The sequence below is a fragment of the Orcinus orca genome, chromosome 16 (genome assembly GCF_937001465.1).
Source record: "Orcinus orca chromosome 16, mOrcOrc1.1, whole genome shotgun sequence".
Taxonomy (NCBI): Eukaryota; Metazoa; Chordata; class Mammalia; order Artiodactyla; family Delphinidae; genus Orcinus; species Orcinus orca.
Window position 1 is genome coordinate 64,368,367 of NC_064574.1, and position 13,324 is coordinate 64,381,690.

General features: G+C 37.5%; 1 protein-coding gene across 4 annotated transcripts in view; it reads right to left on the bottom strand.

Moving 5' to 3' along the window:
* SMG1 (SMG1 nonsense mediated mRNA decay associated PI3K related kinase) overlaps nt 1-13,324 on the bottom strand; it is a 95,963-nt gene that overhangs the window by 65,402 nt on the left and 17,237 nt on the right. For 2 of the 4 annotated variants that reach the window (XM_033416464.2, XM_033416462.2), the window contains exons 2-6: nt 6,716-6,879; nt 6,039-6,194; nt 4,053-4,189; nt 2,507-2,565; nt 1,300-1,513 (exon numbers count right to left, since the gene is read on the bottom strand). In XM_033416464.2, the coding sequence (XP_033272355.1) occupies nt 1,300-1,513; nt 2,507-2,565; nt 4,053-4,189; nt 6,039-6,194; nt 6,716-6,879 (730 nt within the window). Of the gene's footprint in view, nt 1-1,299; nt 1,514-2,506; nt 2,566-4,052; nt 4,190-6,038; nt 6,195-6,715; nt 6,880-10,297; nt 10,357-13,324 lie in introns of all 4 variants that reach the window. The other 2 variants (XM_033416465.2, XM_033416463.2) reach the window with 2 other exon arrangements.

The following is a 13,324-nucleotide window of genomic DNA, read 5'->3' on the forward strand; positions in this document are numbered from 1 at the left end:
TTCAAACAGTTCAACAAAAAATCGTGTCTCTGTGTGTGTCTGTGTCTGTGTGTGTGTAGAAACAAAACAACTACAGCAAAATGTTAATAAGTGACAGATCTAGGTAAAAGATATATGGATGTTTAATGTGCCAGCCCATCTGTTTTCCTGTGGATTTAAAATTTTTCAAAATAAATACTTGAGGAAATGTTCATATTATGAAAACTGTATGCAGAATAAGCCAAATTTGGTGTTATGCTGGTTAGTTACAAATTATTTTCTGCATGTTTTCCAAAATTTTGTCACAACCTGTATAATCAAATAAAAATAAAATTTTTAAAGACAGAATAGATTTCTCATGTTTTTTAAAAATAATTAACCAAAATAAAATATACCATGAATTGTTTAATAAAAAAAGCAAATTAAATAAAGATATCAAATATTCTAAAGACACCACATCCTAAATTTTTAAAAACATTAGCTCAAGAAAAATTTACTTACTTATAACTTTGCTCAAAATTAAATTGGGAACGATCTTAATAATTCAGATACAGGGACTTCCCTAGTGGTGCAGTGGTTAAGAATCCACCTTCCAATGCAGGGAACACAGGTTTGATCCCTGATCCAGGAAGATCCCACGTGCCGCAGAACAACTAAGCCCATGCGCCACAACTACTGAGCCTGCGCTCTAGAGCCCACGCACCCCCCGCAAACCACAACTACTGAAGCCTGCGCACCTAGAGCCAGTGCTCCTCAACAAGAGAAGCCACTGCAATGAGAAGCCCACGCACCGCAACAAAGAGTAGCCCCCGCTCGCCGCAGCTAGAGAAAGCCCGCGTGCAGCAACGAAGACCCAACACAGCCAAAAAAATAATAATAGTAATTCAGACACACAATTATTTATTTTATATCACTAGGAATAAGAATTTTTGACATATTATCAAAACTTTAGGCCCAAAATAAGTTGTGGTGTTTAGTTTTTATCTCCCTCAAAAAATGTGAAGCCCCCTTCTACGTGGCTTTCCTCATGGAGCTTCTATTTTCAAATCTGTAAATGATTCTAGTACTACGCAAATTCAAAAGAAAGCTTCTAAAAAGCAAAAAGACAAAATTTTTAAAATAACTTACTTTAAATCTACCTTCAGTGTGTATCATTTACTCTAATTCAGAAACACGAGTTTTATTTACGTCATATATCAATCAGTATATAACCCCTATTCTAAGTTTCCTTTCTTCAAGCTCCCCTTCAAGGATGTGTGTTAAGGACAACTTTCTTCCCAAGCGCATCATCATTCCCCCCAACCCTCCAGAAATTCTTACCTGCATTACGGATGAAAAGGCTTTCTTTTCTCCTACAGTCTCTAGTGCTTTGTAGGTGGCACATAAGTAGAGGAGTTTAACTTCATCTTTTGCAGATGAGCTAAATTTGCTAAAAATCCATTTGAAGATCTTCTCAGCCTCATAGCTCAGAGAAGCACAAAGAAGGCCAAGACAGCAAGCTCCCTCCTGTCTCAACTCCTGAAGCAATTTGCTACTGTGTTTATTTTAATGCAAACAAAACAAAATACACAAAAAGCTTAAGCTTTCAAAGATGACAAGAATGACACATCTTACAACAGAATGTCTTAAATGATTTTATAATTTTTATTCAAACTACACAAAAGGTTGAAATTTTATCCACTTCAAATATTCTCTCTATTCTGTCTCCTGCAATGCCAAAAGTACCTTTGTTAAGACTTTAGATTTCCTTTTATAGAATCAATTATTTACAAACAGTAAGGAAAGGCTTAGAAATACTAAAATTCAGACTTCAAATTCTATCTCAAACTACATTAACTGATTTGCAGAAAAGGGCAGCAACAAGTGATCAGATAAAACACACTATATAATTATATACTTGGTAATATTCAATATGTAAGGACTATAAAATAGGAAATGGTAATAGTTAAATACAGTAAACTTAAAGGACAACACTGATTTAAGTATTATATTAATGAGAAACTATATAAAATAAAACCATCAAAAAGCAGTAAGGTTCGTGATCTGCTGAGATGAGTTTTGGATGCTTTCCAACACTGCAATTCTTTGGGAATCACCATATGAAGAAATGACTGCACACCTTTGGAGAACCCCAGTAGCCTCAGAGGATAGATGGCCTGAATCCACTGTTGCCCAAAGAAGGAAGCTCCCTTTCACCTCTACTCTCTAAGCAGTTTCCAAATGCTCTAGTTTACAAAAGTTAATTGCATTCATTCACACTTGCATTAAGAGTTTACGTCATTCTACAAGTCAATGCTCAATTATTCAGTCATGTTGACAAATTAAAAAGAAGAATGGCTCTCCCTTTCAAGTGGATTCATTTGTATTCAGTGGTAATTACTGTTTAAATATTTTTACACAAATAAAGATGACAAGAGAACCCAGTTAAACATTAAGTAGATGTTCATAAATGAAGCCAATGGGTTTATCTTCTTGTACACTTTTTAATAGTTTCTAAAAATATATTTTAGTCTTTTAAATTACTTACCTTTCATTAAGCACATCATGTACAGCAACCAAGATATTATCCAATTGTTTAACTAGTACCTTAAAAAAAAACACATTAATAAAAGCTTCAGATTCCTATACTTTTAAGAATAACACTGTGTACTTTCTTTTTTTTTTAACTTGTGTTTCCCTCCAAATTATAACTGGACCACACCTTACTTTTCTTATTATTCCCAGGTCCCAATTATATCATAAGTTAAGAGTGTCATAAGTTTCCTTTCAGACTCTGAAAGAAATTTACCCATAGGAAATATACAGCCATGATCATCAATGGGGGGGAAAAAAAACTTAAAAAGCTTGTTTCATTTACTCTGAAATGCATTTTTAAAACAAAAGATGGATTGATGGATAGAGGAAGAGGTAGAGAGATATATGATAAAGTCATACGATAAAGTGTTAATGACAGAGCTTAGACACTATGATATTCACTGTAAAATTCTCTCAATTTGCTGTGTATTTGAAATTTTTCATAATAAAATGGGGAGGAGGGTTGGAGGAAGCTTGCTTTGAACCAAATGTTATTTGACTCACTATACCATTTCATTAATTTTCTCCTGTTCTATATCAAGTTCTTTTTTAAATTATTTATTTATTTATGGCTATGTTGGGACTTTGTTGCTGCGTGCAGGCTTTCTCTAGTTGCGGCAAGCGGGGGCTACTCTTCTTTGCTGTGCGCGGGCTTCTCATTGTGGTGGCTTCTCCTGTTGCAAAGTACGGGCTCTAGGCACTCGGGCTTCAGCAGTTCTGGCACGCGGGCTCAGTAGTTGTGGCTTGGAGGCTCTAGAGTGCAGGCTCAGTAGCTGTGGCGCACGGGCTTAGTTGCTCCACGACATGTGGGATGTTCCCAGACCAGGGCTCGAACCCATGTCCCCTGCATTGGCAGGCAGATTCTTAACCACTGCCACCAGGGAAGCCCTATAGCAAGTTCTTAATTTAACATTAGGAGACTTACTTGGAGGGTAAAGAAATTTGTAACTGCTCCTGTATTTTATTTTTTTTGTTGGCCGGGCCACACGGCTTGTGGAATTTCAGCTCCCTGACCAGGGATTGAACTCGGGCCACGGCAGTGAAAGCCCGGAATCCTAACCACTAGGCAACCAGGGAACTCCCTCCTGTACTTTACTCTTTAAAGTGTTTTTCCATTTATTTAGCCCAGGCCACCAAACTTACCCATGAACAAAATATGTACCTCCTACCCCAATTTCACATATGAAAAACAGAGATATTCTGTCCTGGAACACAGAAAAAAAATTCCGAGGACAACAGAATAAATGTGTAAAAGGTCAAAAGCACTTTATTGCAGAAGGAACCAATGTGGATCTAACATTTGTATAGATAAATTACACATTAGGGGCATTAAGTTCTAGACCATCATAATACAGGCCAAATCAATCTGGAATAAGGAATCCCTATTATTTTTCCTTGGAAGCAAAACTTTTCCCTTCTTAAAACCACTCTAGGTAACATTATCTACTGAACTATGGAAAAATGAAACTGATCAACATTTCCAAACATACTATACTGACCAGCTTATTTTCTGGTTGCTGAATAAATTCTTTCAACTGCTTTACAGTAGCCAGTCTTCGGTCTCTGTCGTCTTCCCGGGTGATCCTCCGAAGAAGATTCGACAGTCGAGACTCATCAGAATAAGACATCGATCGCTCTGTGAATATAAACATTGAGTATGAATCAGCACAGAAACTTTACAGCCCAAATATTTTAAAGTATATTAAAAATCACAGTCCACCAGACAATAAAAGCTCAGTGAATGTAGGTCCTTTAACACTTCTGTTCATCACTATAAACCCAGCCCCAGCAGACTGCGGGCACACAGCAGACCCTCAAAAAGGATATGCAAACACCTCATTCCGGAGGACCAACTGACAGAGAAAAAAGAAAGGCTTAGAAATTATTCTCTTCAAATCTGTTCCAAACTGTTTTCAACATCTAGGTAAAGAGCATAGGTAAGAAACTTCAACAGGTTAGGGATAAAGTCTCTATCAGGCAGAAACAGGGTACATGCTTCTATTTCTCACCTAGGTCTCCCACTGGAGGGGAGCCTCTTGTTCACATCATCATCATTTTCCTAGGACAAAGTTTTGGTGAATGGCAATCACATATTCAGTTCAACAAATGTCTAATTACCACCTGCCATGTGCAAGTATGCTGCCACAAGGAAAGTGGCAAATCAAAACTTTTCTTCCCTTTTTTAATGACAAGAACAAGCAGGAGTACTCAAAATGCTGAACACTACTAATAAAGATGGTTTTAAGTACTAAATTTTTCTTTTTAAATTTTCAGCTGCACAATTTATCATCATTAACCCATGTACATTAACACAAAATTAAAGGGTCTGACAGTTTCATTTCTAATGAATGAAAGAAAATAGATAATAAAAGAAATTACAACATCTGAGAGAAGGAATAATATTTTTAAAAATCCCTAGCCTATAGAGTATTTTCAGTAAGGATGACTGCTAAAAATGTATTTACGTTACTAGTCAGGAAATCTAGGCTCTATTTACAATTCTGCGCCTAGCAAACTGCATAACTCTGAGCTTGCAAGGGGGATCTAAACTAAATAAGCTTTAGAGTCACTTTCTAACTCTATCATACCTAAATCTAAGACTTCAAACACTGGTGGGGTTTTTTTTTTTCTTTTTTTTTTGGCCGCACCACTCGGCATGCAGAATCTTAGTTCCCTGGTCAGGGATTGAACCCGTGCCCCCTGCAATGAAAGCGCAGAGTCCCAACCACTTGACCACGAAGGAAGTCCCTTCAAACACTTTTGAGACAGTATAGGCTTTGACTAGTCATTCCATTTTAGAAAATTTATCGAAATTTTTTTTAAACTGCATGCAAAAAACTATAAACACAAAGATGTTCACCAAGATACACACAACACACACACAAAGCCCTCACTGGGAAAAAATGGTCATAAACTAAATGTCCAAAGAGTAATTATATCCAACAAAGTGTATAAATCAGAAATCTTGATTTCTTAAGCAGCTTTACCAATACAATAAATTTCTCTTTTAGAAAAAAAAAAAGATTACCTTTAATCCTATGAATTTTCGAGACACTTTACCTATAGAGTGAGGTTTGTGTTATAAAGCAAGAAGCAGTAACTGTGTATTTAACTTTAGAAAAGGGCCCAGTCCATGTACACCCCTACCCTCACCCTAGAGTTCAAGGACTTGCTGCAGTAAGAGTCCACTATACATTCAGTATCCACTATAATCAGGAAAAATCCTTTCTTTAAAATCTTACCCAGTCTTCTAATCTTATTTTAAGAGAATTCTCCTTTAAAAAGTATTAAAAACCTTCTTGTGGTAATTCATGGTAGGGAACAGTTCACAGGAAAAGGAATGCAAACAATTATCACCTGCACATGTTTCTCAACTCAGTAAGCTAACCAACTCACACAGGTGCAAGGCACTGGTACAGAAAGAGGCATTTAGGAGATGTCTCAGCAGAGGCTTGTGTGATTGTCCCCAGTTTACCCAGCCTTACCCTGTGATTTCCTCATGTCTTTGATGGCTAACGCACGACTGCCATGCTGAATACTGGTGAACTCAGGGCTGGTCACATTGTTAACCCTCAGCTCTTGCCCCAACGACTTCCGACCATAAGTATTTTCCCCAGATCCTCCATTGACACTGTAGCCACCTAAAAACAGCAACATTTACATTATTTCAATAGGGCTCTTTGTTTCACTCAATCAATTCCTGATAGTTCAGGTTCTTCTGACCCAATCTGCAGTTCAACCAGCCTTGGCTTCTACTCTTTCCCTGTGATGCATGCATTGATTTCATTTTGTTATCTTCAGTGGAAGATAAGAAGAGAAATGGAAACTAAATTAACTCAGATTTTGTACTTTAAAACTTTTCAGAAGTCTAGAGGAGAGACAGTAGTCAGGAAAGCCTTAGTGATAATATTGCATTTTGGGGGCAAGGAAACTGCATTTATGTATTGCGTGTGTGAAAAGTACATTTAAATTTTTTTTTAATTAAGGGGGTAAACTTAAGTTTCAAGAACAGCACTGTGTGTAATATTTATATTTTAAACATATTAGAAGAGAGAGGTGAGGGAGCAAGAGACAGGCAAGGAGGAAGAAAGGGAGAGGCAGCTAGGTTAAAAAAAACAAACGCACAAAAAACATGCCTCTAGCAGCAAGGAAATATATATACCCTTTTCGTCATTCTGTATGTCAGCATGGATTCTGGTATCATCGTGCCTTTGCCGAGACACCACAGCTGAATTTGAAGGTTGCAGTCCATAAGAGGAAGACCCACCCCTATCTCTGGATGAAGAATATTTTAAATTATCTGGGTCGGCTGATGCACTATCAGTTCTGCAAAGAGAGAAGAGTATATAAGGTTACAACTTTAAACAAACATTTTGATAACCCAAATCATAAATCTTTCTTTCATACATGCCTCTCTCCTCATTACTATTATACATAAGCATTCCAATGTGTAATAAGAAGTCTTTCAACTGGGGAGGGATTGTCAATGGATGAAATGCCAGCTTTTCAGCCCCTCCTGCTATCTAAAGACCCATACAGAAATATAAATAACTACCAGGACTAGGGTGGCCAACACAAACCTTAACAGGTTTTAGCACTGAAAGTTCCATGTCTTAAGTACTCCCTCAGTCCCAGGCAAACTGAGACAGTTGGTCACCCTGGTCCCAGGATTCTTTTCACATGACTTGATAAAAGGAATAGTTCTTCCTAAATCTCCTCCTCCCAGAACAGGGTTTTAACCAGTGGAAAAATTACAATCTTCCCAGTCATAAAAATAAAAAAAACACTGGCAACATATCAGGCAGGGGCAATGTGTTACCAAATTATTTTTAAAGTACTGCCTCATGGCAATGTGGCTCTCTCCCTCTCTCACCTAAATTTGTAACTTGACTATTTGGTGGGAAAATAAATTATAGAATGAAATTTGAAAGCAAGCTCAATAGGATATTAGGAAAGAACACATTAGCTGCAAAGATTGTTTTAATGTATGGCAATACTGAGGACTTCACTGAAGATTCCTCATATAAAGAATATCTATTAAAATTATAAAAAATGAGGAAAATAAAAGCAAAGTGTCAAGAATCCAATAAAGGTTGCTGAAGGTTGCAGTCCATAATCTATTTAAAATTCAAGTACCGCCTAGAATAATCCGAGATACCTGATATTAACAAGCTGCTCAGCCCCAGGATAAAATTAGTATCCTTATCTAAGGATCATCTCTAAGCCTCAATGTCCCCATCAGTAAAATAGGGAGCTAAACTTTATAATTTCTCATGAGCCTTATTCTTCCATCAACCATAAGGTATCAAGAAATAAAAAAACATGGGCTTCCCTGGTGGCGCAGTGGTTGGGAGTCCGCCTGCCGATGCAGGGGACGCGGGTTCGTGCCCTGGTCCGGGAGGATCCCGCGTGCCGCGGAGCAGCTGGGCCCGTGAGCCGTGGCCGCTGGGCCTGCGCATCCGGAGCCTGCGCTCCGCAACAGGAGAGGCCACAACAGTGAGGGGCCCGTGTACCGCCAAAAAAAAAAAAAAAAAAGAAAAAAAGAAATAAGAAAACTACCCTATGGCAGCATATGAAAAACACCAAGAAAAAAGTTCCTCTGCTATTGATATTTCTTCTGAGAGGAACAACCTTCTGGAAAAAAATCACTTTTATGATACTTACTAAAACAACTGCTGCACCCATAATTACCTGGAAAAGTTAAGGACACTGGCAAGAGCAGAAACTGAGCTATTCCTCAACCCCCATGGCCCTCCCCTATGTGTAAAAAAAAGTGTCTGTGTATTTCATTTCGAGTTTATCATCCTTTCGTTGCCCCCCCCAAGAACACTAAATATGAAAAGGTGCATAGGCTCAGACACCCTGATCTGTACCTACTGCAATCACTGTTAATATAGAATGTAGACAAATAGGTTCAATTAAACTTGGATACCTATGTGGCACCAATCTAAATTATTCCTAAAGGCTCTCAATCTGAAACTTGATAAAAATCCATAACCCTAGCATACTATGCATATAACTAAGGTTCCATAGTGAAGTATCTTCTTCAAACATTCAGAGTTCACTTGTTGACAAAGCTCAGAACTTCCAACATATGAAAAATAAAATCTATGGAATTTCAAAAAAAATGTATTAGGATATTATCTAAGTATACTAAGTATAAGCATTTAAATACCTTTACCACTAAATGGAGCATGAGAACTTTTTAAAACTAACATAATGATCTACCCCCATGTATCTAAAATAGCACACTAAATGAGCACCTATAATAAACCATAACATATCATTAATTTCTAAAAAGGGAACTGAAAAATAAAAGAGAACTTATGAGTTTTTCTGGCAGATTTTGAACCTGTCTATACGTATAGCATCTAACACAACCTAGAAAAGAAAGCTGTTAGTAAATGAATGAATAAAATAATTCTAAAACATCAAGATAACTTAAGTCTATCAATATTTAAATGAATATCTAAATAATCTGAATTTCTAATTTTCATTATGCTTATGCATCACATATATACTCTTACCATTGAGAGTTAAATATTTGTATCTTTTTCTGGTGACATACCAGTAAACAGAAGGCAATAGCGAATATGGGTTAAAAAAAGATCTGGGCTCAAATCCCAGCTCTAGCACTGAAAAGGTATGTGTGACTCTGCACAAGGAACTTAATTTCCAAGCCTCAGTTGTCTTTTGCATAAAATGGGGATAATACCTATCTATTATGTAATGTTATTGTGAGGCTTAAGAAAGATAAGTTCTTAAGAAATACTTAGCTTTTAAGGTACACTTGAAGTTATTATGACCATAATAGTAAATATACTTAAGGTTTTCAGTCTAAACAAATAAATATAAATAGTTCATAAACATATGAATATGATCAAAACAAGTTTTTATACTCAACAGACAATAGCTGATTTTAACTTCTTCACTGAAGAAATTAAGCAATCTACTGCTACCAACAAATCCATTGCTAACTAGGAAGCACTGATTTCAAACTAAACTGAAAAAAAACAGGAACAACCTGTTAGATTTGTTAGAAATTTGTTAGAAATACACGTTTTTAAATCTCATTAGTAATAAACACCAAGTTTTTTTTTTTTTTTTTCAGAATTTGGGTTTTCAGAAATATAGCAAAAAATTCACTAGGGTAGAACTACTGTCTCAGAACTGTCTAAAAACTCCCTGGTTGCTAAGTTCTTCCAATACAAACTGATCAAAATATTTCTAACCAGAATTCAAGTTATAGGTATTCTGATCCCAAAAGCACAAAATAGTTCAGCATTTATATGAAATCTCTATTTTTATAATATCTAGACAGCTTAGTTCTCAAAAAGTCAATATCAGGCAGTTAGCACCAACAAGATCATCCCAGTCCAATAAATAGAAAACTGTTAAGAACGGAAATGAGCACTTAAAATGAGGCAATCAAAGGCACAAAATAGAAAATGCAGATTTGAACTCAAAGAGGCAGGCATAAATGTTAAGCTAGTTATAAGGGCTGAAAAAGCTATCATCTGCCAGAATTAGTGTCTCAATTTAGTGATAAAAAGAAAATGTATCTGTTAAGACTAAGTATCCTAGCAAGAATCCAAAAATACCTCCACAGCCCCTTTAATACTCTAAAAATATTATGGAGAGAGAGAGGGAAAAAAAAGAAATGCATAAATTCCCCCAAATGATTAAACTGAAGTTAAAGCCTGATGTACATGCCACATGAGAGGTAAGTTTCTAAAGCTCATACCTCAAAAATCGCATACTGTATAATATGGAGCCTTTGTGATGTTTTTGCATCAAGTCAATCTGTAAGACAGTAGTTACAATATTAGTGAAGACAGTGGGTTAAAACATTTGTTGTTCAAACATGAAGCAAATATCATTTATGGGTTAGGTGCTTTTAATTGCACTATGGCCCTCTAGGGTTCATATGTTGAAGCAAAAACTGAGATGGCACATGCCACTCTATGCCTTAGAGAACAGAGGCTTAAGGTGGCAACAAAAAAATTTTTAGTACAAAAGAATTTAAATGTTAACTATAACATACAAATCACATGCAAATATAGTTACCGCTCATTTTAGTCACCTATTCTCAATATACAGAAAATGTAATAAATCTGAGAGGTTATTCATTTTCAATGACCCAAGCCCTCAGACCTCACGTCAACAACCTACCACGTGTTAGGGGATAGTTAAGTATCTCCTGACTAAGTGTGGTCTTGTGGTCCAGTTCTTAAGGGGGAAAAGTCAGCCTGGAAATGTGAAGTCAGGGAATTCCCTATCAGAAAACATTTCCATAAAGCACCTGGAAATGACTTGATGCAAACACCACACCTAGTGGTGCCACCGGAATAAGCATCATATTGCTTCAAGTTGTTTTTAACTAGGCTTATTAAGGGATTTCGTTCTCATGGTGAGATCTAATTTGTAATGGATATCAACTAGGAAATGATATTTGCACTAAAGCCAATGAGGTGGGAATGCATTTATTCTCTAAAGCAATGGTACTCAAAGATGCATAGCATCACTGTCACAAAGCAGTTGTAGGATATGCTGTGAGTTTTTCATACTAACAGCTAATACCACTAAAACTGATTTACTTTTTAAAAATAAATTCAAGGGCTTCCCTGGTGGCGCAGTGGTTGAGAGCCCGCCTGCCGATGCAGGGGACACGGGTTCGTGCCCCAGTCCAGGAATATCCCACATGCCGCAGAGGGGCTGGGTCCGTGAGCCATGGCCGCTGGGCCTGCGCGTCCGCGTCCGGAGCCTGTGCTCCGCAACGGGAGAGGCCCGCGAACCGCAAAAATACATAAATAAATAAATAAATAAATTCAAGGTTATCTCTGTGATATCTCTTACTCACCTGGATTCAGACATACTTTCAAAAAAGTATAAGAGAAAAGGTGAAACTATGCATAACTCTGAGGCTTGTGTACTTTCACATTAGAGACATTGCTCTAAAATATGAGTCTATGGCTCAAAAATTCACTTGGGAGGCTCAGGGACTTCATTATATGAAACTGTTTCCACAGGAGAAAACAGTAAGTTCAAATTTAATATAACAGAATTGAACCATCATGCCAAAATTATAAGTTTACCTCAATTTTACTATAAATATTAACAGCTAGTATTTCTTAATGAAACTTCCTTAGCTACTTAAGTATTAAGTGTCTACGATACCAAACCCATACAATTTATGGGTTCTTTATTACCAACTTTTAATTATCAATCAAACATCAACTAATTAGTTTCTGCAGCCTCAAAATATAAAAATATATTTAACGATTGTTGTAAAACTGTAAAGAATTTTACCTTGCCCAAAGAGAGATCTGGACTTAACCCTTGGCTTCTGGAAGGTAATCTCTAAAGTCTTGGAATATAATGCCTAATAAGAGTGCCCTTGGGTTTCCCCCGTGGCACAGTGGTTAAGAATCTGCCTGCCAATGCAGGGGACACGGGTTCGAGCCCTGGTCCGGGAAGATCCCACATGCTGTGGAGCAACTAAGCCCGTGCGCCACAACTGCTGAGCCTGCGCTCCAGAGCCCACAAGCCACAACTACTGAAGCCCATGAGCCTAGAGCCCGTGCTCCGCAGCTAGAGAAACCACTGCAATGAGAAGCCCGCGCATCCCAACGAAGAGGAACCCCTACTCGCTGCAACTAGAGAAAGCCCGCAGGCAGCAATGAAGACCCAAAAGAGCCAAAAATAAATAAATAATTTTTTTTAAAAAAAAGTGCCCTTGTCCACCTGGGAACTTTGGGTCACACTAGAAAGTATAACAATGTGATCTATGCATGGTGGGGCCTTTGAGTCACACGGATCAACTCAACCTCTAGTAGGGCTGGAAACTAAGTTCGTGCATGTGGGCAGTCAATGATGGAGCCCAAATAAGAACTCTGGACACCAAGGCTGGGCTGGGCTTCCATGGCTGTTAATACTCCATACGTATTATCACCCATCAATACCAGGAAAGTAACACTGCTCACTACTCCACGGGGAGAAGCTCCACATTTGGAACTGTCGTAAACTCTACCCTATGCACCTTTACCCTTGGTTGATTTTAATCTGTATCCTATAGCTGTAATAAACTGTAACCATGAGTATAACAGCTTTCAATAAGTCCTATAAGTCCTTCCGGTGAATTATCCAACCCAGGAATGGTCTTGGGGACCCCCAAACTTGCAACTATCAGAAGTAAGGGTGGTCTTACAGACATGCTCTAACTCTGCACCTATATGACTGAATATACTCTAACCCAAAATTTAAAGGGTTGTAAATTTTGTTTTTATATAATATCTTTAAGCAAAACATAGAAAAGATTCAACTTCAGTATAGTTTATGTCCCTCCCAAGGAATCTCAAACAGCCTCTATTGACAGACCTCTAATCATATTAACCACAAAGGACAAACAAAGTAACTAGGAGGGTACTACATTAGATTTTAAACTTTGCTTCATGTGCACAAGTGTCTTCAGTGTAAAGGCTGGTGAATACACCACTCCCATGTAGTTCCCTATCACTGAGTCTTCAATGCTGCCCGTGACTCCCTAGCCAGGGTTTTCTGCTTTCCAAAACAGCTTTCAAACTTTCTGCACTTTTCTCCTTCCCCCAGCACTACCACTGATAACCTTACAGATTCTTGCTATATTAGAAATACAAGTTTTTCTACAGCACTCTGAATAGTAAGAACTAAATTCTGAGCTCATAATAAAGTCTGGTAGGCAACCTCCCCAAGCAGTTTACATACATTTATCACCTCATTTAATCTTCAACAT